The following is a 27359-nucleotide window of genomic DNA, read 5'->3' as shown; positions in this document are numbered from 1 at the left end:
ACAATAAACATCAGATTTACACAACAGAATTTACATATCTAATATACAATGTAAAGTATACAACACACACAATATAGAATACACACACACACAATATAGAATACACACACACACACACACACACACACACACAATATAGAATACACACACACACACACACACACACACACAATATAGAATACACAGTATACAATAAAAATAGTATATATAAATTATACAGTAGGTTGTGTTGTGCTGTATTGTCATTCAGGCTGTCGGTTGATAGTCAGTTGCCAGTGTGTTGTTAAGAGAGAATATCATTTATGACAGTCCAGTGTAAGATTAATAAAGTGCGGTGCTGATATATGTATCGTGAGCTATCAAGAGTTCTAAAGTCTGATTGCTTGAGGGAAGAAGCTGTCATGAAGTCGGCTTGTGCGGGTCCTGATGCTGCGATACCTGCCTGATGATAGCAGTGACAGCAGCCCATGACTCGGGTGCTGGAGTCTCAGATGATTCTCCAAGCTTTTTTCACAGAGTATACTGATATAGATGTCCTGGAGGGAGGGAAGCTCACCTCCGATGATGTGTCTGGCAGTTCACACCATCCTTTGCAGGGCTTTGCGGTTGTGGGCGGTGCTATTGCCATACCAGACAGTGATGCATCCAGTCAGGATGCTCTCTAAAGTGCTGGTGTAGAACCGTGTGAGGATGTGGTGGTTCATTCCAAACTTCCTCATGAAGAAGAAGCCCTGGTGAGCCTTCTTCACAACGGCCTCAGTGTGGACAGACCATGTGAGTTCCTCAGTGATTTGGACACCGTGGAACTTGAAGCTGCTGACTCTCTCCACCTGTGCTCAATTGATGGTGATGGGGCTGAGTTCTCTGTTTTTTCTCTTGAAGTCCATCACTACTTTGTCTTAACATCAGCGTGTCAGAGTGTGCACCTCCTCTCTGTAGGCTGTTTCATCATTGTCAGTGATCAGACCTACCATCGTCATGTCATCAGCAAACTTAATGATGGCATTGGAGCTATGTGTTGCCACACAGTCATGTGTGTATAGGGAATACAGGAGTGGGCTGAGAACACAGCCCTGTGGGGCTCCAGTGTTGAGGGTCAGTGATGAGGAGGTGTTGCTGCCCATTCTAACCACCTGGCGTCTGCTTGACAGGAAGTCCAGGATCCAGCTGCACAGCGAGCTGTTTAAGCCCAGAGCCCGGAGTTTCACATCAAGCTTGGAGGGCACAATGGTGTTGAATGCTGAGCTGTAGTCTACAAACAGCATTCTCACATATGTTTTCCTTTTTCCAGGTGGGAAAATTATTAAGCTCATCCGGGAGAGAGGCAGCGGTGTTCACGGTGGAGTTTTTATTCCCTTTGAAGTCTGTGATGATGTGAATTCCCTGCCACATACTTCTAGAGTCGGTGGTGTTAAATTGTCCGTCAAGCTTGTTCCCGTACTGGTATTTGGCTGCTCTGATACTTTTGCGGAGGGCATAACAGGCTTGTTTATGCTCCTCCACATTCCTGGAATTAAAAGCGGAGCATTAAGTGCCTCACAAACATCGCTATTAATACACGGTTTTTGATTCGGGTAGATCCGCATAGTTTTGGTCGGTACTACGTCCTATATGCACTTCCTGATGCAACACGTTACGCTATCAGCATAGACCTCGATGTCATCATCATCATCATCATAAAAAGAAAGAGGGTTACACATCTGAGCCTTCCGGTCAAAAATGACCATGTATACTAAAGGGAGGTATACAATGATGCAGTCAGGGCCGTAGCAAGGTAATCTGGGCCCCCTGACTGTATATTGCTCTGGGCCCCTTTCCTATTAAAAAAATACAGTTTGGAATTCGTTGTGGGGCCCCTGGTCCTTTGGGCCCCTAGAATCGTTACCACCTTTCTCCCCACTAGCTACAGCTCTGAAGACAGTCTAGAAACGCAGCTGGTTTAGGTGAAGTTTCACACAATCATCTTCTGTCAAAAGAAATGTTCAGTGTAACCAAGTGAATGAGTGTGAGTAATATAAAACATCTGGGGACAATTTGTGAGGTGAGGTCACTGAGGTGCGTGAACAAACAAGATAGCATCGGGTCATATCGGAGGTCGCTTCACGCCTGAGGCGGAGAAAATGTAACTTTTTTCACACCTACCACCCCTCTCCGCTAGAGGGAGCGCGTCTCCCTGGGCATTCGGCTTCAATGAAAGCAACACAAAACCCTCTTTAAGGAGAGCAGGCAGACGGTATTCCTGACCAAAATATTCTTCTTTATCACACATTTCACCCTTTATTCTCTGTTTTTATAAAGCGGAATACAGTGACATGAGAACATGGATCGATAATCGCCTTTGAAACCCATCACTTCATGGAATATTTGCGCTGATATAGAAGATTATTGGGAACTCCGAAGGAAGGCAAGGCAAGAAAGGGATAAACAAAAAAATTCAACTGGCGGGTGAAAGAGGCGAGAACCCCGTTCTGGAGGGGCATCTGGGGACCCCCTGCGCTGGATGACCGCTGTTCACTTCTCCCCGGCGGTCTGCAATGGGGGAGACTAAAGTTATTTACCATCTCGACGACCAGGAAACTCCATACCTGGTTAAACTGCCCATCCCTGCCGAAAGGGTCACCCTTTTGGACCTGAAAAATGCTCTCAAGAAGCCAAACTTCAAGTTTTTCTTTAAATCTATGGACGATGACTTTGGGTGAGCGCTCTGTACATTAGTTTTACTCACAGTTCTGCATGTATTGTCGGGTTTAACGCGAAATTCTAGTCATTCATGCGTTTCTTCCCTTGTTTGGGATCGTGGATCAACTGCTATGGTCTTCCAGTGGCTGATATAACAGCCCTGTGTGTGTTGGACGCAGTGTGTGATACGAGTGAAAAGTGAACTGTGTGTGTATGTGGAGTCCTGTTAAATTATCGGCATCCATTTTAAGATTGGATTACACTTAAAAATGGCTTTTGGCCTGAAGGCACTAGTTTGGGGTGGTTAGAGAGTTGGGGGAGAACAGAGTCAAAGTGTTAGAGCTGGAGTCGGTCAGTGTCCGTCCTTCGAAAATTTACTCCACCGCGTCATTCTAAATAACCATGACGACACAAAAAAAACTCTCGAGGTTTGAGGATTTCTTTACGCTTTTAATGGTTATATCCGCTCCCTAAAGTTTATTTTATAACCTCACAGAGTTTAAAAACTTTATGGTGTCAAAATATATTAGAGTATCACCGAAACGAAAGCATTAAACTTGTACTTTGAGGAATTTTCCACCGTTTAATCCAAGCACACGTCAGAAAAGTACTTTAGACAATCTACGGATCGTGCTCGACTTTGTTCTGCGCATGCGCAGGTCAACTGCCATACGTCCCAAAACCGAACTTGTGTTTAGAAGGGTCCCTCTCTGGCCAAGTTCTCGCGCGTGCGCATTCTGTTACTACGCTTTTGCCTGTGATTATTACATTAAAAACATCAGTAATATAAAGGTTGCACTGCTTTGGTCACGATGAAGGGCAGAGAGTTGAAAGGTTTGATCCAGGTAAAATTAACTATGGTTTTACTATAGTAACCATGTTTTTTGGTGGAATAGTTTTAATGCAAATAACCATATTTGTTACTACAGTAATATGGTTTTAACATAGTAACCATGTTTTAGTGGTTACTATAAAATACCATGGTGATACTATGGTTACTATTAAAACCATAGTTAATATTTGTAAGAGAAGGTTATGTTTAGAGGTAGAGGTTGGTGTAGGGTGTCTGTGGGACTCTAAATAAACACACTGCAGCGATGCCCTGTTAGTTTTTAATTAGGGGTACAAATAGTATCTAACACTATTTGCACTTAGTGCAAACATGTTGCTATTTACACTGCAAATAGCCTCTGCTTTGTTATTATTATTATTAAGAAATCTGGTTGTCTTATTGAAATCTCATATAGCATCCCATGTTTATAGGATACAGTAATATTTTGATAAAAGTTCATGCTATTAAGGCACATATTACTTCAAATCTTAGAAATTAATAGTAATTAATGAACTAGAAGGAACTAGCTGCAGTTAAATAAAAAAAAAAAAAGAAAACAATTGTGTCCCCACGTAAGATATTCTTCACTGAGGTGGGGATGCAATCTTTGTTTATTATAAAAGTAAAACCCAGGACCTCTTATACAAGGGGCTACTTAGTTAATCTAGACCACCCAGCCAAACTCTCATTATCTCTCTTATTTGTCATTTTCTAGTCTAGGCCTTAATTAACACAGTCACCATAAACATACCTTGAGCAAATTTTTGGGACCCTAGTCTGTAAACTTTGGATATTTTCACATCTGTCTGTCACATCCAGAACTCAGTTTGTACCACACTGCACAACTGCAGTTAATTGCATTATCAAACATTTGTAGAATATATCCAGGGTTTTCTGTCAGCAGTTCCATAATTTAAAATGTTCTGTAAAAATAATTTTATGCATAAAATAATTGAATACATAAACCTTTTTTATATTTAAGGCCCCTGGTTTGGCTTATAATGTAGATGGTATGGAAGCTATACCCTGCCATAGAATAAAAAAATATAAAAGGTAATTCTGACTTTAAATCAGACAATTTATTCTTTATTTCTCGCAATTACAACTCTAATACTCGTAATTGCGTGTTTATATCTTGCAATTGTGACTTTATTTTTCATAACCTTGCAATTATGAGAAATAATGTAGAAATTGTGAGATATAATGTGCGAGATCAAGTTCCGACTTTATATTTTGCAATTTCTTCTTATCTACCATTTGTGAGAAATATAAACAAAATTGCGAGATCTTAAGTCAAAATTGTGTGAAATAAAGTCAATATTGCAAGATATAAAGTTGAAATTGTGAGAAATAAAGTTGCAGTTGTGAGATATAGTGCGTGAGATATAGTTGCGACTTTATTTCTCACAATTTTGACTTTACATCTTGCATGTAAAAGTAGATAGAAGCTTGCAATTGCGAGACAAAGTAGAAATTCTGAGATATAATTTGTGAGATCTAGTTCCAACTCTATATTGCGAGATAGGAAGTCGCAATTGAGAGATATAATATGCAAGTTTTACCGGTAGTTTTGACTTTATATTTTGCAATTTCGACATTATATCTAGAATTTGATGGGTTTGAAGTCAAAATTTTGAAATATGATGTCGCAATTGAGAGATATAAAGTCAAACTTGAGAGATCTAGTCGAAATTGAGAGATAGGCCTATAAACTTTATAAAGGTATAAAGATAGGAAGTCAAATTGAAAGAAATAGTAAAAATTTAGAGAAATAAAGTTCAAATTGAGAGATATAAAGTCACAAATCATGAGACAAAGTTGAAATTGTGTGATAGTATGAAGTTGCAGTTATGATATATAAAGTCAGAATGACCTTTTTTATATATTTTTCTTACATAGCGAGATCAAGGCACCATAGGATGGGGGTCACCGGGTCTGTTGAAAATATGCAACATATAATTCTTAACTGATCATTTGATAATGTACATTCAAATAACATTTAAACATGGTTTCATAATTTCTTATTCAGATTTGAATGCACATAAACTACTATCTGTTAAGAATTATGTTTGTGAATGACTTATCAACAAAAGTTATTCTAAAGTTTTATCTGTACCTTTATTTCAGCCTAAGCCCTAGCTTGTAAATAAGTAACATTTAGAGTGCTGGCCAGTGTTCTTGTCCTGTCTGTCTGTTACATTAGGCAAAAGAATGTTGCCTTGGAACAACTGCAGGCAGTCACTGTGGAATGCCCTGATCGCTTCTGCACTGGCAGCTTTACAACCTTCCCCAGTGAAATATGTCGTAGTTTGATCGTCCCATTCCCCTCCCTAAACTCCCACAGAAAATGTTAATTAAAAGCTTAAAGATGTAAGTCATTGAATGGCTGGCTCACGCTTCTGCCAAATGATAGCTCAATTAAATTGATCTCTGTCAACACAACAAAAATATTTTTTCTCAAATATTTTTAAAGACCAAGATTGGATTAGATGTATATCAAAATGGGCCTTTTATGTTTTTGAAGGAAAATTCTGGGTTAAATTTAATTTAAGCTCTATGGATTGCATCTGTGGATTTGATTACCACAGAAAATAATTTTAACACTTCCCACAGTTTATAAAAGGATAGTTAGCACATCGTAGGACATAGTATTTCATGTTGTGTTCAACCTAAACCTACAGTATTTAAAACCACATTTTGCTAATTCTTTTATAGATATGATGCACACATGCTTTTATGACCTTATGTTAACTGAGACTACATGTGTATTTGACTCACATCAAAGCAAAATTTACAATGAATGGTTGGCAAAAAGGTGTTTAAAATGCAAAAAACTTAGTTACAGGACCTAAGATATACACTTTCCATTATCTTATGAAGTCTCAATCAAATGCTCGCTATATTCAATCTTTTGTGTGTTCAGTAAGCACGTGCGTGTGCATGGTTATCTTATGCAATTCTGACCCAATCCTTGCTTTCTTTCATCTAATGGCATTGTCTCATTTATGTATTCTAATTTATTCCTAGACACTCTAGGCAAAAGCCAATTTTCCTTTCTTACAGTTCACACACAGGCTATGGTTGTGAAATTAGACCTGGCTGTTCTGATTTTTTTTTTTTTTGCCTTCTTGTATTTTTCATAGGGTGGTCAAGGAGGAAATTACAGACGACAATGCAAAGCTTCCCTGTTATAATGGCCGTGTGATTTGCTGGGTGAGAACACATATCCACACACACACACACACACATCCCATCCCAATTCCCTGGTGCTCCTTGCATAATAAATTAGGCTTTTAATTCACCTCATTCCCGAATCTTTGAGTGCTGGCACTGCTGTATTAGCGTTTTTCAAAGGGGCTGCCAGTTATTCCTACTTAAGGTTTTTCAGTTTGGTGTATCTCATCAATGTCTTTGGGCATATGCTGCAAAAGCTTTGTTGTATGAGCGGCTTATTTATATTTAAAAAAATGATACATTCCTTAGAGCAGCGTACAAATGCACTTAAATTAACACATCCATTTAAGCGACTCTGTTAAAAGTGGCCTTCCTCTTCCCTCCAGCGGAACAGCAGATTAGATTAACAAGAACTGGAGATTGCTGATCCATGTTTGACACTTTAAAATCCTCATGTAATTCATTGAGCAGCCAATGATCCAAGGAATGTTCAGAAATGGGAGCATAACTCCATGGGACAGTGACAGTGAGATTTACTACTGAAATATGGTATTGTGACACTTCTAGTATTGTTGGCTCCTTTATGAGACATTTCTTGTTTTTCTGGATTTGTAAGGCTCTTTGGATAAAAACATCTGCTGTATAGTTAAATGTAAATTAGATTAATGCTATAATTAATACCCAGACTCATTATTTTGGATCATTTGAAGTTCATTGAGTATTAGCTTTTATTAGTTTTTCCATTGTACTTCAACTGATGTTTATTAAGGTTTAGTTCATCTCATGTCCCGTCTTAGTAAAAATGCTCTTGTGGTCTAAAACCATTTTTCTTTTTGGATAAGTTTTAATTGAGGAGATTTGTTAGTAGGTAGTCGTGCCTAGCAAGCATACATTTTAGTCCACATTTTGGCTTCTTTTGGCAAAGATGCGTCCACTTCGACAGGATGAGAGAGTATAACTGACTTAAGTGGCCTACCACAGTTTTTGTGTTTTTATGTGGTTTTTAGGGAAATAAATTACACCACAATAATCGACTAGTGTGGAAAAAGGTTCACATCTATAGCGTCTGCAAGTGGTCAATGTATACAAAAAACGTTGATAAAAAGGCAGAAAATATAAGTTATTTCACATGCATAATACTCAGTTTTGTTTTGTGTGTGTGTGTTGATAGCTGGTGTCATCGGATGGCTCCCACTCAGATGGATGTTCGGTGGCTGAGAGTCAATCCGAGCGGCCACCGTCTCATGAGAGAAGCCAAGGCATTGGAGATTCCAGACCCCCGTCCTTCCAGTATGTTTCATTAGCAACACAGCACTTGTTTTTCTGTTCCCATATTGTGTTTCCTAATTTCTCTTCTCTTAATTTGCACTAAAATGTTTCTGTTTCTGTCATTTTTTAACATTCTCTCTGTCACAGTCCAAAGGCTGTAGGCAGCCAGCATGGAGTAGATGACGACACAGAGACTGATTCAGTGGTGTCACACAGGAGGGAGAGATCAGACAGATCACGCAGGAAACACTCACATGATCACTCAGGTATGTTTCACCACTCATTTCTTTCTGCATGTCTTCTGCCTTTTGAGCTCTACCAAATCTTATGTCAGTGAAAGGTTAATATTTAGTGGTGTTTTGCAAGCATTACTATTTTAATTGCTCATACTTGTGATTACGGATCTGAACAAACTCTTAATCCTAAATTTTACATTTTGGCATTTAACGCCCTGCACCATTTGTGCTAAAGACATGGTAGAGGTCTGCACAGGCCTTAAAATAATACCCAACCCACACCTGAGACAGTGTGACTCAACCCTACAGTACTGTCAGATTTTAAGCCCAAACCAGAAATCACTCACTCTCTTTATAATATCATCTCCAAGCAAGTATTGTTGCAATAGGCTGAATTTTCTGTAAGCATCATTGGCAACATTTGTAACAGTATTATAACCGTAAACATACATGGTTTTAACAAGGCACCGTGGCCCCTCAGTACACTAAATCTTAGTTTATCAAGCGCTGAAACTTTTCTTGGTGCAGAAAAAATTGGAATCATTTGTAACAGTCACATTAAAGGTGAAGTATGTAACTTTTTGGATGTCAAAATATGTTCTACTATCCCAGTTTATTGTTCATTGACATCTAAGAGTCATTCGTGGGTTAACCTTCCCCAAAAGCATAAACACTGAGCCTCCCAGGCACTATAAAAACAATAATTTTTATATTTTGAGCAGCCCGCTCAACTACACCCATCCCTTTCTAGCTCAACCTATAATGTGAGTTTGAGGTGTGGCTACATTTTAGGCTGGGGGAATATGAATATCCAATATCCAATTTGAAGATTTGCTAAAAGACACAGTTACAGTGAAAGGAGTAAAACCATAGTGAAACCATGGTGTTGCATGTACAAGGTGAGGAATTTACGGGATTCGATGGAGATGGCAAACTTGCCAAGTTTCTTCTCGACAGGTAAAGCTCCATTCAGGGTGTTGCCACAAAAGTTAGCTCATTACTGTCGAGCTCCAGATAAAGTCGTAAAATTCTAGGAATATGTGCTGTTACGCTTACTAGTTACCAGACGAACCATCCTACTTCATGTGCTGGATCCCCCGCACACCCAAAATCTTTGTGACACCGGTGCTAAAAAAACAAGCTAGAAAACAACAAATTAAACTGAACGCAGGTGTCTGGACATGCATTTTTAAAACCTTTTAACTTCGCAAGGTGTCTAAAAAATGCGGTGGTTTTGCTTGAGACGCTGAAGAAACAGCAAAGTGTGATGCAGCAGTCAAAGTCAAATGTCCAGCACAAAATAATGGAAAAACAGAGCAGATGCTCGCAAAACAATACAGAGCTCTCTTGCTCTCGCATTGCACACTTTCACACCGAAAGACTAAAGCCATGTTTTACCTGTCAAAAAGTTGCTGAAGCCGTCCTTCCTGTCTGTTCGGCTGCTGTCCAAAAGAGAGACACAATTGTGAAGACCTGAAAGTGCGTGATTGTTTATTTATCCCATCAAGGCACCCATTTCCATTTGCAGTTTTCAGTAATTAAAAATACATTTCGTTCATTAAAAACAGACTGTTTTGACTGCTTTCTGATGTCGTTTTAGTGTGGAAAAACTACTTTCAGGAAACAGGAAAACATCTTGATGACAGAATCACTAAGGATTTCAATCCTTTCAATTTGTGATGAAATGCAGCTGAGTGTGCTAAAAAAAAGTTCAGATTCACTTGACATCTTGTCAGTTCTTCAGTAAGAAGTGCATTGGTCACTTGAGAGAACACAAGACCTTCCTTCAGTGATAGAATTTTTTATAATTTTTGTGTTTTTTGAGTGCTTGAAGCCAATAAATCAGCAGGGAGTTCCGACGGCCAAGTGATTAACACCTACCACTGGGAGGTGCTAGTGCGCACACCGAATCCCTCTGCCTGGCCGGTGATTGTGTTAATGAAGCTAACACTTAAAAATCATTTGAAAAATCAGCTAGTGAGATGCCAGTTTAAGACATGAGTTATATCTAAAAAAAAAAAGCTGCTTGTTAAGGATAGTTTGTTAAGATCATACTTTTTTGCTGGGCAGACAATAAAATGGGCCACATATAGGGTCCAGAATATCATAGAGACTTTTGGGTTGGCTCTTTTTCCTTTTATTAACAGTTTGTATTGATTCCATCCACAAGACAGACAAACACAAAATAAAATATAGAATCAATTTTATTCATTAAACCCCTCCTAAATCTTAAATTGCATCAGACGCACCCTTGAATCTCTAGATGTAGACTTGAAGTTTTTTAGAATCCTAACTTTCTCCCATAATCTCTTGAGAGAAGTTGAAGCTCCTTTACCCAGATGATGAATTAGCAGGGAGTAATACACTGATGCCTCATGACCTTTTCTAAAAGCAGTTATCATCACTTCTAGAGTATCTGCCGCTTTAGGGGGGGGTGGGGTTGGCTCTTTTGATTTGGGCCTGTCAGCAATCACCCAGAACACCCAAGCAAACGAATAGCCACATGCTAAAAACACTCAAAACACCTTGGTTACTGTGAGGCCTTGGCAACCACCCACAACACGCTAGCATTGTGGCTGCAGGTTTTCGAGGAAAGATCGAGTTATTGATAATTGTCTTGCTTTGAGGGATCAGAAAATGCTTAAATTTGTCTGGGTTGCTCACAGTTGGCAACAATTTGATTCAAACTTGTCCCTTGAGGTAAGGTGGGAGGGCGTGATTGTAATAACACCACAAAGAATACAATTAAACACAAATGAATTCTAGCATTGATGATTCATACTCTTCGCTGTAGGAGCACGATCGAATGGCTACTCTCGTGGAGGCAAAGGAATGGATCTGGGAGGTTTTGACATCTGTGACAGCCGTTCTTCTCTCATGAGCAGTGAACTGGAATCAAGCAGCTGTTTTGACTCGGATGACGTCTCCACCAGCCGGTGAGGCTCCCAGCATTCATCCACAAATTGCCCCCACACTAGTACACAAATAATGATTAAGATTAGAGAGAGCCCCAACAGTTTAGTGAGGTTTTTCAACAGACAGCAATTTGATAAGCAATGTGTGCAAAAATGAATATGGTTTGTGGAGATTTGATGATAGGTGAATGTCAGTTTAGGTTAAAAGGATAGTTCACCCTGAAGTTTAAATTCAGTCCATATTTATTCACTCGCCCTCATGTTGTTCTGAACCAGTATGCTGTTGTTTTTAAATGGAAAACAAAGGGGATTCTTTTTTTTAAGAATCTTCTTGCAGATCTTTTCCATACAGTTCAAAGTGACCACGTCTGTCAAGCTCCCAAGAGCACTATTTAAGTAGTCCATACTTCTTCTGGCAGCCCTAGTATAAAAGAACCAATGATGTCAAACCTGGCCAGATGCTTTTAGGTGTCATTTTTAATCTGAAGGGGATCGCAAATGAAATGGGGGAGGGATTTTCAATGAATAATGACTTACATTTTAGTCTGCTGCTCATACAAAGCATATATCAGATTCAAAATAAATGGATTATATCACTTGAGTCGCAGTCGCATGTATGTATGTATTTGTTTTTTTTATTTTTTTTTTTAGGTGTGACAGTCATGAACAGTCATTGTATGGAGAAAAAAAAAAACTGTAAAGTTCTTAAAAAGGTCGTCTTTTTGTGTTTGACGGGAGAATGTACAGCATTCGACAGGTTTGAAATGACATGAGCGTGAGATAATAGTGATAGATTGTTTTTTAAGGAATGTTTCTTCCATCGGAGGAATTCAAGCTTGATGTTCCACCTTGATGCAGTAGAGAGCGGTCAGCGCTCCTTGTGAAATGTCTCATCAAACCATTGAGCAGGCAGCACAGCCTTCCACAGTCATTTGTCAAAGCTTTTGTGCTTAAAGAGAGCTGAACCGAGTCCGACAGAATGCAGGGTCTAAGGATGGGATTTTCAAAGTTTCATGCTTATAATTGGAGACGCTGAAAACTAGTGAGACGCTCCAAAAACGTCCATCTCACACTTCAGTACATGCACCAACAATTAAAATTAGAGCAGGGGGAAGTAGACCAATAATATGATTATGTTCAATGATATGGAAATAAAACAAACAAAAAAAAAGTTTTCACTTTTAAAGATTGTCTTTCAAACAATCTTTATCAGGCCTATGTATTATATTTATAATTATTTTAATTACTTTTCTTTGGGGTCCTTGTTTAGTATATACTGGTATGTGATTAATTAATCGGCACATCAATAAAAAAATATTAATTGAGAGCCCTAATATTTAGCCAATTGAGATCTCATATCTGTTTTTTCAGTTTTAGCAGTGTTACAGAGCAAAGTAGCTCATCTCGGCTAATGAGACGGCATCGCCGCCGGAGACGCAAACCTAAAGCCCAACAAATGGAGAGGGTGAGACAATGCATAGAAAATCTGAAGAGTCAAATAATAAAACAGTCAAGGTATTTGAAACTGACATTGCCTTTCTCCATTGTTCAGTCGTCATCTTTCAGCAGCATCACTGACTCCACCATGTCACTGAATATCATCACTGTCACTTTAAATATGGGTGAGTCTACATTATATGATTTTAATGTTATGAAATGTTATGTTATTTTAAAAACAAAATGTTTTTTTAAATTCTACAACTTTTTGTTAAAAGGTTAGGTGCATTAAGTGCCATCCCGCCGCTAGAAGATATAGTCCCTGACATGTAAACTAAGGTTAATAGTTGGCCACTATGTGTGCTGTACAGCTGTTACTATATTGTGTATTTTAGAATGACTAGGACTCCGTATTATTGACCATTAAACATCCAGGACTGGAACTATGAATTTTATAGTCTGCGTAAATAGAAAATGTCATACAGCATGGACACCAGCATGACAGCTTACAGCGACGAGCCAAAAAACGATGACCTCTCACAGGTTAAGCGAATAAAGTTGATCATCTCCTAACAAGGACACATATCAAGGTCTGGGTAGATTAGATGGCAAGCGAACAATCAGTTCTCGTAGTTAACGTGTTGAGTGCAGGAGAAATGGGCAGGAGTAAAGACCTGAGTGACTTTGACAAGGGCCAAATTGTTATGGCCAGATGACTGAGTCAGAGCATTTCTGAAATGGCAAGGCTTGTGGTGTGCTCTCGGTCAGCAGTGGTAAGTACCTTCAAACAGTGGTTCGAGGTGGGATAAACCACAAACCGGTGACAGGTTGTTGGGCACCTAAGACTCATTGATGCACAAGGGCAACTAAGGCTATCTCGTCTGGTCGAACCGACAGAAGGTCTAATGTGGCACAAGTCACAGGAAATGTTAATGATGGTTACAGGTGGAATGTGTCACAACACACAGTGCATCACACCCTGCTGCGTATGGGGCTGCGTAGCCGCAGATCGGTCAGAGTGCTGTCCACCATCGAAAGCACCTACAATGGGCATGGAAGACGTTTGCGTGGTCTGATGAGACAGTTTCCTTTTATATCACGTGGACAGCTGTGTACGTGTGCGGCGTTTACCTGGGGAAGTGATGGCACCAGGTTGCACTGTGGGAAGACGACAACCCTTTGGAGGGAGTGTCATGCTCTGGGCAATATCCTGCTGGGAAAACCTGAGTCCAGCCATTCATGTGGATGTCAATTTGAATGAATGAATGATGGTAGTGGCCTCTTTCAGCAGGATAAGTGTCCTGTCACACTGCACACATTGTTCAGGAATGGTTTGAGGAACATGATGAAGAGTTCAAGGTGTTGCCCTGGCTTCCAAATTCCCCAGATCTCAATCCGATTGAGTATCTGTGGGATGTGCTGGACCAACAAGTCCAATCTTTGGTGGCGCCACCTCACAACTTACAGGACTTGAAGGATCTGCTGCTTATGTCTTGGTGCCAGATACCACAGGACACCTTCAGGGGTCTTGTAGAGTCCATGCCTCGGTGGCTTGGCACTGTTTTGGCGGCACGCGGAGGACCAACAGCATATTAGTTAGGTGGTCATAATGTTTTGGCTCAATGAATGTTGAACTCGTTCTCTTGTTTTCATCTAGAGAAGTATAACTTTCTGGGCATCAGTATTGTGGGTCAGAGTAATGAACGGGGTGATGGAGGCATCTACATCGGCTCAATAATGAAGGGCGGAGCGGTAGCAGCTGACGGACGCATCGAGCCTGGTGACATGCTGCTTCAGGTGAGGACTGGAGGAGGACATGATCAGTTATCAAAGGAATCTCTCTGAGAAACTGACTTGAAAGCATGATCCAATTGTATCAGTTCAGATTTTCTGTTTCCTCTCACAGGTGAATGACATCAACTTTGAGAACATGTGCAATGATGATGCTGTACGCGTGCTGAGGGAGATTGTGCACAAGCCTGGGTAGGTAACTCTTAAGAAATCTAGCTTTACAGTCTGTTCTTCATATGGGATATGTTTGGTTGATCAACTTTAAAAAAGTGTGATAACTTCACCACTGTTTTCTTTTGCAGACCTGTCTCGCTCACTGTAGCCAAGTGCTGGGACCCAAACCCGAACAGCTGCTTCGCTTTACCCAGGAGTGTGTGCTCGCCTTTTCATCCCACACACTCATTTACACACAGAAATATTGAAATATGGATCCATAAAATTCCCACTCTTTCTGCTTTATCAGCGAAAAGCACTGACCAATTAAACTGATGAAAAATGCATCAGATAATTCTTGTTGCAAATGTTGTGATAAAGTTTTGGTGTGGAAGATTTTTGTCTGCAATTGGAGTATTTGTTTTTCTCCCATTTCGTTCCTGGTGTAAATAGATCTTAACTAACCTCAAAATATTTAAAATACAAACCATTTTAAACAAGGGTAACACATTTTACAATTACAATAATAAGGCAAATTATTGTGCTACAAAAAATGGAATCCTTGATTGCAGTTGTTACAATGTTTTGATTTGAATGTGTCTCTGCTTAAAGGTTTCTACACTAAAAAAAATATGTGTGTTGGATTTACTTAAAATATATATGTAGCGTTTTTGCATCACACTTTTTAAGTAAATTCAATGTATGGTCATTTTGTCAGCATAACTAGAAAACCTTCAATTTCAGTCAACTTTATTTACTTGAAACAGTGTCACACAACTAAGATTTAACAACTAATTACACATTGTTTCAAATGAACTATTATATTATTGTTTCTACTTAATTGAATTGGCTCATAAGAAAATAAAGACTGAGGTCAGTAATTAAACAATTGATTCCCCAAATAAGTGCAGATAAAGCTGCACTACAGCTTCACATGCAGAAGGAAAAATGAAATGGATTGAACAGGATCCAACTTCACCAAATGGAACAATAATCACCCTAATAATGACTTTACATGAAACAACTTATTACAGTAAAACAACATCAATAATACTTAGAGCTAAAATCTCTAAGAATTCTTAATAACAACTAATGAAATGCCCCAATAAGTTCCTTTTGACCAAACGTGCTTCAACTATTCAAGAACAAGGGGTTATGGGTATTCCCCACAGCCTCAGTTCTGTACTTGATCGTTTGAGTTAGTAGTACTTACATTCTTAATTTTAAACCAAAGAAGTTCAAGGAACTCACAGTTATTCTTTTACTTTATTTATCACTCTTCACCTTCTAATTTATAAGTTCACCTTCTAATTTATATTTTGTGTTGTACACTTTAATGAAAATTAAATAAAGCTTAAAATGTTAGAAATATGCAAGTTTCCGAGTAGAAGCGATTTATTTTCTTACGTTATGTTTGTTTTGACAACAAATATTTTTTTTCCAGTGTAGTTCTGTAGAAATACGTGAGGTCTCAAAAGGTTGTTGAAGTGATTTCTGTAGATTTTTGTTAATTTACTGGTTGCCCTGTTTCTAAGGTGAGCCCATCCGGCCCATTGATCCTGCAGCATGGGTGTCCCATACAGCAGCCATGACGGGCGTTTACCCCCCCTATGGCATGAGCCCTTCCATGAGCACCGTCACCTCCACCAGCTCCTCCATTTCCAGCTCCATCCCAGAGACTGAGAGTAAGACTCCTCTCATATCTCCTGCAGACAACCTAGTATAACCGTTACCTACAGCATATGAATGCTCAGTCCCAGTTTCTCACCAGACTGCAATAAATGTAACCTCCTTTGAAAACTTTGTGTTCTTTTCTCCTGGCAGGATTTGATGACTACCACCTGTCCATCCACAGCGACATGGCAACAGTTGCAAAAGCGATGGCCTGTGCAGACTCAGGACTAGAAGTTCGAGACAGGATGTGGTTGAAGATCACTATAGCCAATGCTTTCATAGGTCAAAACTGCCTTTCATTTGCATGGATATTTTACATTAGTTGTTCTGAAACATGAACTTTCTTTATTAGTAAGTAGATTTGCTGTGTGCCATTTTAATGTATGTGTGTTTGAGAATGTATTTAGGAATAAGTGCATCATTTAGGACAGTGCCCCTTTAATAAAAAGTACATGTATGTGTTTGTTGGGATATAGGCTCAGATGTGGTCGACTGGCTGTTTCATCATGTGGAAGGGTTTGCAGATCGCCGTGAAGCACGCAAGTACGCCAGCAACCTGCTGAAGGCCGGCTTCATCCGCCACACTGTCAACAAAATCACCTTCTCTGAACAGTGCTACTACATCTTTGGAGACCTTTCTGGCAGTAAGTGCTTTTCTTCAGTTGATTCAGTTGCCATCAATTACTCACCATTATGTTTTTCTAAACCCGTAGGACTTTTTTTCTTCACTGGAGTACTAATTAAGATGTATAAAAGCTGCTCTATTCCACACAATAAAAGCATATAGTGACTATGGACTGTCAAGCTTCAAAACCACTTAAAAAAGCACCATAAAAGTATTATAAAAGTGATCCATACAAATTGTACACTATATTCCAAATTTGCATTTTCAATCTTATTGTGACAAGTCATGTCACACCAAGTTTGATTTCATTGACTTTTCTGGAGCTTGACAGCTTCGTCACTTCACTTTCACTTTATGGAAAAAAGTAGCTCTGTGATTCTTCAAAACTGAAATAGGGTTGAACAGAAGAACAGGAATTTGGGGGCTAACTCTCACAATGGAATAATACAGTCCTCATTTGGTACTTGACCATTGTGTTTCAAATGAAACAAATGCATTCTTTCATTGTAAACAATATGGATATTTATTTAAACCGCTATTTCGATTTGAGTGATCATATTCCAGTTGTTGAATTTATGATCACCAACTGGTTCTTGAAATATTCTTGGGAGGCAGAAGCACTAACATGCACTCCCAGAAAGGTCATTTTCTCTTTGATTATGTAGCTGTATAAATATTAAATTGCTGTGTTTAGTTTGGTGATGTCAGAAAATGGGAAAATCATGTTTCTAGCTCACCAGAGCGTAGCCAACTGTCATAGTCCAATACTAATTATATTATTAATTATCAATATACAGTATACACTCACCTAAAGGATTATTAGGAACACTATACTAATACTGTGTTTGACCCCCTTTCGCCTTCAGAACTGCCTTAATTCTACGTGACATTGATTCAACAAGGTGCTGAAAGCATTCTTTAGAAATGTTGGCCCATATTGATAGGATAGCATCTTGCAGTTGATGGAGATTTGTGGGATGCACATCCAGGGCACGAAGCTCCCGTTCCACCACATCCCAAAGATGCTCTATTGGGTTGAGATCTGGTGACTGTGGGGGCCATTTTAGTACAGTGAACTCATTGTCATGTTCAAGAAACCAATTTGAAATGATTCGAGCTTTGTGACATGGTGCATTATCCTGCTGGAAGTAGCCATCAGAGGATGGGTACATGGTGGCCATAAAGGGATGGACATGGTCAGAAACAATGCTCAGGTAGGCCGTGGCATTTAAACGATGCCCAATTGGCACTAAGGGGCCTAAAGTGTGCCAAGAAAACATCCCCCACACCATTACACCACCACCACCAGCCTGCACAGTGGTAACAAGGCATGATGGATCCATGTCTCATTCTGTTTACACCAAATTCTGACTCTACCATCTGAATGTCTCAACAGAAATCGAGACTCATCAGACCAGGCAACATTTTTCCAGTCTTCAACTGTCCAATTTTGGTGAGCTCTTGCAAATTGTAGCCTCTTTTTCCTATTTGTAGTGGAGATGAGTGGTATTCTGCTGTTGTAGCCCATCCGCCTCAAGGTTGTGCATGTTGTGGCTTCACAAATGCTTTGCTGCATACCTCGGTTGTAACGAGTGGTTATTTCAGGCAAAGTTGCTCTTCTATCAGCTTGAATCAGTCGGCCCATTCTCCTCTGTCCTCTAGCATCAACAAGGCATTTTCGCCCACAGGACTGCCGCGATACTGGATGTTTTTCCTTTTCACACCATTCTTTGTAAACCCTAGAAATGGTTGTGCGTGAAAATCCCAGTAACTGAGCAGATTGTGAAATACTCAGACCAGCCCGTCTGGCACCAACAACCATGCCACGCTCAAAATTGCTTAAATCACCTTTCTTTCCCATTCTGACATTCAGTTTGGAGTTCAGGAGATTGTCTTGACCAGGACCACACCCCTAAATGCATTGAAGCAACTGCCATGTGATTGGTTGATTAGATAATTGCATTAATGAGAAATTGAACAGGTGTTCCTAATAATCCTTTAGGTGAGTATATACACACTGATCAGCCACAACATTAAAACCACTGACAGGTGAAGTGAATAACATTGATTATATCATTACAATGGCACATGTTAAGGGATGGGATATATTAGGCAGTAAGTGAACAGTCAGTTCTTGAATTTAATGTGTTGGAAGCAGGAAAAATGGGGAAGCGTAAGGATCTGAGCGACCTTGACAAGGGCCAAATTGTGATGGCTAGATGATTGGGTCAGAACATCCCCAAACCAGCAGGTCTTGTGGGGTGCTCCCAGTATGCAGTGTTTAGTACCTACCAAAAGTGGTCCAAGAAAGGACAACCGGTGAACTGGCAACAGGGTCATGGGCGCCAAAGGCTCATTGATGTGCGTGGGGAGTGAAGGCTAGCCCGTCTGCTCCAATCCCACAGAAGAGCTACTGTTGCACATATTGCTGAAAAACGTAATTCTGGCTGTGATAAAAAGGTGTCAGAACACACAGCTTGCTCCATATGGGGCTGCATAGCCACAGACCGATCAGAGTGCCCATGCTGTGCCCCTGTCCATTGCCGAAAGTGCCTACAATGGGCACGTGAGCGTCAGAACTGGACCATGGAGCAATGGAAGAAGATGCCTTGGTCTGATGAATCACGTTTTCCTTCAGATCATATGGACTGCCTGGTGCATGTGCATTTATCTGGGGAAGAGATGGAAGCAGGATGCACTATGGGAAGAAGACAGGCCAACGGAGGCAGTGTGATGCCCTGGGCAATGTTTTGCTGGTAAACGTTGGGTCCCAACATTCATGTGGATGTTACTTTGACACATGCCACCTACCTAAAGATTGTTGCAGACCACATACACCACTTCATGGCAACAGTATTCCCTGATGGCTGTGGCCTCTTTCAGCAGGTTAATGCACCCTGCCACACTGCACACATTGTTCAGGAATGGTTTGAGAAGCATAACAAATAGTTCAAGGTGTTGGCTTGGCCTCCAATTTCCCCAGATCTCAATCAGATTAAGTTTCTGTGGAATTTGCTGGACCAACAAGTCCGATCCATGAAGGCTCCACCTCACAACTTACAGGACTTAAAGGATCTGCTGCTAATGTCTTGGTGCCAGATACCACAGGACACCTTCAGGGCTCTTGTGGAGCCCATACCTTGACGGGTCAGAGCTGTTTTGGTGGCACGAGTGGGACCTACATGATATTAGGCAGTAGGGCTGGGACAATGACGTCGACGCAAAATATGCGCGTCGATTAGTCAGACCCAAAACAAAGATGGCGGCGCCGGAGAGTAGTAGCAACACGACTATCAGAAGTGCAAGGCACTCGTTCCTCTAAAGTATGGGAATTCTTTAATTTAAAAGGAAACAATTCCGTCATATGTCGTCTTTGCAAAATGGAGATGGCCTTCCATTCTAGCACCACGGCCTGAAGAGGCGCCGCATGCACGCACGCACGCACGCACACACAGTATTCTTAAGGTGAACGGAAAGTGTCAGAGTGTAAGTTGTTATTTGCATGTGAAGGAAGATGCTTTTTTTCAGTATGTTCAACATAAACGTTGAATTCTGAATGTTTATTTTCATTATTTATTTTTTGTTGGAAAAGCACTTTCTGTATTAGCTTAAAGCCACCAAGTTTACATTGGTTACTGTATTCTTTCAATTGCTCTAAACAAGTATTTTGGGTGACCTTTTTATTTTTTTATTGAATGCTAGACATCAAGTTGTTATTTTATTCTGAAAGAAGAATTACAAGATGCACTTTTTTTCAGTAAGCTAGGCCTATGTGTTTTCAAGGCTTCAAGGTTTTATTGAATGCTACCTCTGACTAAGAATGCATTACTTTGCACTTGTATAGTCTTTTATTTTGGAATTTTAAGAGCAATAAACATATTGCAATGTTAAAGAATTCATTTTTTTTCCATTCAGATATGTAAATCAACATGTATAAATTGCTATTAGTCAATTAATGGGGAGATAATCGAAATTGAATCGGACTGGAAAAATGAATCGTTAGATTAATCGATGTATCTAAAAAATAATCGCTAGATTAATCGTTTAAAAAATAATCGTTTATCCCAGCCCTATTAGGCAGGTGATTTTAATGCTGTGGCTGATCGGTGTATACTGCATATATATATATATATATAGCAATTCTATTTATTATAATTACTGATTATTATAATTATTATTATAATTATAATGTATTATTAAATGAATTATTATAATTATAATGTATTATTAAATTATCATATAATTAATTATCTCTGTTTGGGGCATTTTTCTGCAACTATTGATAAATGTTATGTTTAATGCAGTAACTGTTCTAACAAATTCAGCAGTAATTCGTTAGACTGATTCAAACTCCTAATCAGTCGAACTTATTTTTTGACTTATTCATTAAAAGAGCTGACTTCATTCATTTGTGAATTTCTTATTTCTTAGTTTTTTGTTTTTCTGTGCAGCCAGTAAGGCAATGCAGCAATAGAAAGAGTGATATATATTTATTGTATTCATATTATATTGTGGTACCCATTCTTTTTTTTATATCTGCACATTTAATTCAGAATCACAACTTTAACAAAAATATACTTTCATTTGTGCAGTGCCACAGATGAATGGCTATGCAACAAACGCTGTCATTTATATCACAAAATAAGTTATTTTCTGTTGTGTTTGGCACTCTATCAATCTGATGGTGTTTTTTTGTAGATATGGCTCACCTCTCTCTGCATGACCACGATGGGTCGAGCGGGGCATCTGATCAGGACACTCTAGCTCCATTACTGCACCCCACTGAAGCTCCCTGGCCTACAGCGTTCCCTTACCAGTACCCCACAACACATTCCCACCCGGAGCCAGCTCACAACTACTCTGAAGCAGGTGGAGGCAGTGCAGGCAGCCAGCACAGTGAAGGTGAGACACATTTTTATTGCTCATTTCTCAAAACCCCTAAATCATAAACATTAAACCTCAGTGTGCAACTTGTGCTGCATCATTTGTGCTAGGGATGTGAATGATATCTCAAATCTTGTGGTTTATTGAGAAGAGTGCAATTACTTTTCTAAGCAAACTGACTTAAAGGGGTCATGACATGAAGAATAAGAGGTCATTGTACTATAAAAACATACTTTAAGTGTCAGAACTCAAAACCTAGTCCTCAGTGCAAAGAGCGCAATTGTTGAAACCAAGCTGCCAAAATGACTCGTTCTCTACTTCCTCCACAATATGGGGTCACACTGGGGTAGACATTTGCATCTGACATAGCCCACCCAGTATTGGTGAGCAGTGAGATGATAAGTAGAGAGAGCAGATCAGTCAAGAGCAGAGAGCCCATCAGAACAGTGGATGTTTACGGTCAATTCTTAAAGGTGCATTTAGTCATTTGGGGCTAATTTAAGATGTTTTACAAAGTGATGAATTAATTGTGTTTTTGTAAATAGTGATCTGAATGGTATACATTCGCATGAGATTAAGACTGCACTCTATACTAATAGTTTTCTATAAAAAGTGTTTTTATTATACATGGTGCAGGTCACCCCCCCCCCATCTACTGGCAGGTCATCCCCACCTTCTTGGAACTGGGAGGGGACAAGGAGAGGGAAAAAACATAATAAATGCTGTACTTGTATGCCATAACGCGATTGTACCAAAACACTAATATTTAAAAAGAGAGGGAAAGGGCCAACGTGGAGCTGCAGCAGGAGAGAGAGAAGAATAAAATTATAATTTACTCACCGGTTATCTGATACGCCTTAGCCTGGTCCTCGGCCACTCCTCCACCCTCTAGCGGATGGCAGCCATGCCTCCCCGGGTGGATCGGAGGCTGTCCTCCGGCCCCTGGTGGTTGGAACACCTGCCGCATTCCGGTGGATGGAAGGGGTTTCCCCCACCCCTGGCAGCGGTCTTCTCGCTCCAGGCGATCGGCCAGGAGCCCCTCCCCGCTCTCGGTCTCAGACCCCGCTGTGTTTCAACATCTGGTAGGGTCTGGTAGACTCTGGTAGCTGCCCGTAACTCACCTTTATCCCTCTCGGGCTAGATCAGCCTGATTGGGGCAGGGTGTGCAGAATCACGACAGCCCTCTGCCCTACCACAGGCATACAAGTTTCCCTCAAACTTTTTAAAATGATGTGTGTAGTCAACATATTAGTAACAGACAGTTTTCAGCTGTGTTTACAAACGCAACATGTATTTTTATTTTCTTCTATCACAGGTATAGTAAGTGGGACCCATCTACTGCCATCTCAATGAAATTGCACATGTCTTCATTCGTTGCTTGGCACAGCGATTGTTGTGGATTCTGTGTTAACCATGACTTTAGTTGCTTGGAAACATAAAAAGTTCACCAAATACAGTATTCATGGACATGCAAAATTTGATCATCAAAAACAATTCTAAACTAATCCTTTAATGTGAGTAGACATGAGGTGCCACATAGTAGAGCTGCAGACGCGATTATTTTAAATGACAGTAGACCATAGCGGAGAAATACAGAAAGTAGCAATATTGATGAAAACTGGCATCTTTTGCTAAAGACCATAGCGGAGAAATACAGAAAGCAGCAATATTGATGAAAACTGGCATCTTTTGCTAAAGACCATAGCGGAGAAATACAGAAAGCAGCAATATTGATGAAAACTGGCATCTTTTGCTAAAATATACAGCAGAAAATGAGAATACATCTTCATGTGTCTGATATGACTGACAATTCAGCTAAGCCAGGTTTGTGACTGGACAATTTAATGTTTATGCCACAAAAGCTTATGATCTTATCCATCGCAAATTGATTGGATCATAAAAAGTTGACGTTACATATTAGAGTGAGCCAGCACAGCTAGCTTGGCATGGTCTTGATATGTAGGACCATGTGATACAATCTCATACCACTACTGTTTATAAGTAACACCTCGCTTGTCATCTTTAGGGAGCAGTGGTTCAAACTGCAGTTGGAGCCGGACTGAAGGGAAAACAGCAACTGGAGACTTCAGGTTGGGAGGGGGCAGCGAGATGGGTGATGCACTTGAGTTTGACTTCCGCAGAGACAGAGCTCCTAGTGAGCGCTTAGCGGCGCCCCCCAGTGAGGGCAGCGTGCGGAGCTCACGATCTCACAGCTACAGCCTGAAGCAGGGATCAACACGAGGGTCTCCAGGGTCTCCATCCGGCCGCCATCTCGCCAACATTCCCCCCGAACTCACCGGCTCACGCCGCTCTTGCAACACAGCCAATGGGGAATTCTTTGTCGACATCATGTGACTGTTTAGAGCAGAAGTGCCCAAATATTTTTTGCCTTATGGATTACAATAAACTGACCTACTAGTGCAAGCAATTAGAATTAGGATTAGAGTTGACCGAGAGATCAGTAGCTTGTGAACCCCAACATTATTTAGGTTTTAGAAATTAGTATACTAAAACTATAAGCAACATCAGTTGCTTGCATTCTGCCTCTGAAAATTGTGTCATCATCTACTCAACCTCATGTTCTTCCGCATGACTTTCTTCTGTGGAACACAAAAGAAAATGTCACCATTCACTTTCATTGGATCTTTGTTTTCACTGAAAGTGAAAGGTGACTGAGGCTGTCATTCTGCTTAACATCTTTTGTGTTTAACAGTAGAAAGTAAACCATACGAGATTGAAACACCACAAGGGTGGCTAATAAACCATTTATTTTGGATGAATTGTCCCTTTTTTATGAAATCACTTCAAAATAGCAATGTATTGGAAACATATCCTTTTATTGACAAAAAAGGAGACATTTTGTGGGTAAATAGCAATAATTCAATAGGATTTAGTTAAAAACACTATATCGGAGTGAGGATTCAAGGTGAATGTAGTCCAACCAAGGGCATAAATGTTAAATTTTGAAGAGCAATTTGTGTTGTACTCTTTTTTTTTTTTCTGCCTTTTACATTTTTACTCAGTAAATTTCTCATGCAGACATTTCATTACTCATGGAAATTGTATTTACTGAGAATATATTTTTCAGTGTTTGGCAGCAATTTTGTATTGGGAGAAATTTTTTAAGTACCATGTTAAGGAGATTTTCTTTCTTTTTTTGTTTTTATATAAATATAGTTTTATTGTGACAAGCTTGGAGTATCCTTGCGTTTGTGTGTTTTTGGTAAATCTGTTCAAATAAGGTTCTAGGATTAAGAATGCGTGAAAGAATGTGACATTTCTCTTAATCTGGAATCCAGATGTTTCCTTGTTTGTCTACATCTATTTCCATTGTTGGCAAATATTGACGTTCACCAACCTTTCTAAATTTAATTTCTTGAGCTTAAAAAGGCAGTCTGCAAGTATTGTTTTGGGAAGAAACAAAGTAGCCACTGCATGCTAATATTGCCAGTAGTATTTTGTAGAATAAATTTAAGTTACAGGTTTATATTGAGGATAAGTATTGAACATTGATTTTTTTAGCATATTCCCTAGATTATCAAGTGGACAATTAATTCCACTGAAACAAAGATAATCCGACTATGGAGCTTCACCTAGAAGAACTGTCATGGGCTTTCACATTTGTGTCGGGACATGCGTTTTACATAATGTATACAATTTATCAAAACAATATTTATTGGTGAAAACAATGTTGACCAACATAAAAACAATAAAACAACAATCCGACTGTAACGGTGAAATTTCTTTAGCTGGTGCGCCAAGGTAAACGGAGTGAGGGTCAGCTAATGAAAGAGAGGGAGAAATGGAGAGTTATAAAGATTGCAAGGAGGAGTTTAAATGATTCAGAATAATCATTCACAGATAATTTATGGTGATTTGAAAACCCAGCACAAACTAATATGTCAATGTGTATGTGTGTTACTCAAAAAACACTTAACTGAAATCACAATACACTACTGTTATGTGTTTGTTTATTTCAGGTGCAATAAGTCATTTTATGTGGTGTTTGGTAAGACAAGCATCACTATTACTCAAATCTAAACATTTTAGACTTTGGGATCTAAACAAAGCTTATGGACATTTAGGCATGAACTTCTGTACAGCTTGTGGAAAAACTAAAATAATTAGCATTTAATTTAAAGGTTAGTTGTTTTTAGAGATTTGAGGTTACAGAGTGCTGTACACAAGCTTTAAATCATGACTGCACCACTATAAATCCTGAAGATGTCAGTATTTATAGGGAGTAAATATTAGAGATTTCATAAAATATCCACAGTCTAGTCAGCTCTGTTGATGGCTTGAAGCCACAGCAGTCTACAAGAGGCATTGATCTGTTTCTCACCCACACCTATCATATCACTTCAGAAGACATGGATTAAATCACTGGAGTCTTATGGATAAATGTTTTGCTCCCCAAATGTGAATTTTGGGCCTTCAAAGTTCTGGTCACCATTCACTTGCATTGTGAGGACCTACAAAGCTGAAATATTCTTCTAAATATCTTTGTGTTCAGCAGAAGAAAGAAATTTAGGATGGCATGAGGGTGAGTAAATGAGAGAATTTTCATTTGAGTGAACTATCCCTTTAAGAATTTGTCATCGAGTTCAATTTATGCCTTTTCCTCTTCCACTTATTCTAATTAATTGTTTTGTCATTGTTTTTATTTTATTTTTTTCTTCAGTATTTGTTTGAGTTTTTTTATTGTTTTTATTTTATTATTAAACATTAGTCTTTAAATGTTTTTACCCTCTGGTCTGTGAAGCACGTTGAACTGTACTGTATGAAAGGCGCTATACAAATTAAATTATTAAATTCTATGAATACAATTTCAAATCTCTTTATTCATTATAACCTATAATTAAGTATAACGATATGTTATGATTTGTCTGAATGTACTGTATTTACATTATTGTTCAGTTTAATCTTTATTATAAGACCAAAGGCAACATTGGTCTGTGAAAACAGGACATGCAGCAAAAACATAATACACTGACAACAATAATTGCTTAAATGACCACAAAAGATGTCATCCAGAGATATTCAGTAATAGAAACAACTTGTAACTTTAATACATTTTTAACTTTAATAACCTAAGTGAAGTGGGAACTGAGAAATATTTCCCAGTTGATCTTTAGTCTGGAAATACAGTAGCAGATGCCAGAGGGAAGGACAATTAACCCACAAAACATATGCTAAGCTATTCTGTTTTGTGTCTGTGATTCACCCACCTTGATATACAATGCCCTTTAAAACATTTTTGGCATAGATTACTATACCATCAGCAAATAGAGAAGCAAAGTACAGACTCAATATAAGATGTGTAAAACATTGTCATTGCCTACTGATTTTAAAAGAGCCAACCCTCCTTAGACAATAGAAGTACTGCTGGCCTTTTTTGTATTTACGTCAAATTGCAACTCATTGTCAATAAAAGTTCCAAAATATCAGTAGTGGCTTGCTTCCATTCCACATTGTGCATTGTGATGTCACTTACTTGTTTCTTTCAGACCAGAGATTTTATGTTAAAATTAAGTCATATAATAAGAGCTTATACAGTTTATTTTGAAGTACAAAAGCCAAAGTTTACTTTGGAAAAACAAAATCTTACTTTAGGGTTTCCAGTTTGTATTGTTCAGTCCAGCAGTGCGCAGCTTCACTCCTGAATCCTGCAGGTTAGTTTCACTCAGGTC

The 27359-nt window shown here is 39.2% G+C and overlaps 1 protein-coding gene across 1 annotated transcript; it reads left to right on the top strand.

Moving 5' to 3' along the window:
- Nucleotides 1-2104: 2104 nt before the first annotated feature.
- Nucleotides 2105-26456, top strand: LOC127648778 (segment polarity protein dishevelled homolog DVL-3-like). Its single transcript, XM_052133539.1, has 15 exons — nucleotides 2105-2695; nucleotides 6655-6724; nucleotides 7857-7975; nucleotides 8102-8220; nucleotides 10985-11126; nucleotides 12477-12570; nucleotides 12658-12727; nucleotides 14200-14339; nucleotides 14449-14525; nucleotides 14636-14703; nucleotides 16022-16171; nucleotides 16311-16442; nucleotides 16637-16804; nucleotides 21484-21687; nucleotides 23696-26456. Exons 1-15 carry the CDS (start codon nucleotides 2535-2537, stop codon nucleotides 24022-24024), a joined length of 2043 nt encoding a protein of 680 aa, XP_051989499.1. The 5' UTR covers nucleotides 2105-2534; the 3' UTR covers nucleotides 24025-26456.
- Nucleotides 26457-27359: the final 903 nt, after the last annotated feature.

Source organism: Xyrauchen texanus, chromosome 9, assembly GCF_025860055.1.
Source record: "Xyrauchen texanus isolate HMW12.3.18 chromosome 9, RBS_HiC_50CHRs, whole genome shotgun sequence".
Classification (NCBI taxonomy): Eukaryota; Metazoa; Chordata; class Actinopteri; order Cypriniformes; family Catostomidae; genus Xyrauchen; species Xyrauchen texanus.
This window is presented reverse-complemented; position numbering and strand designations above follow the sequence as displayed.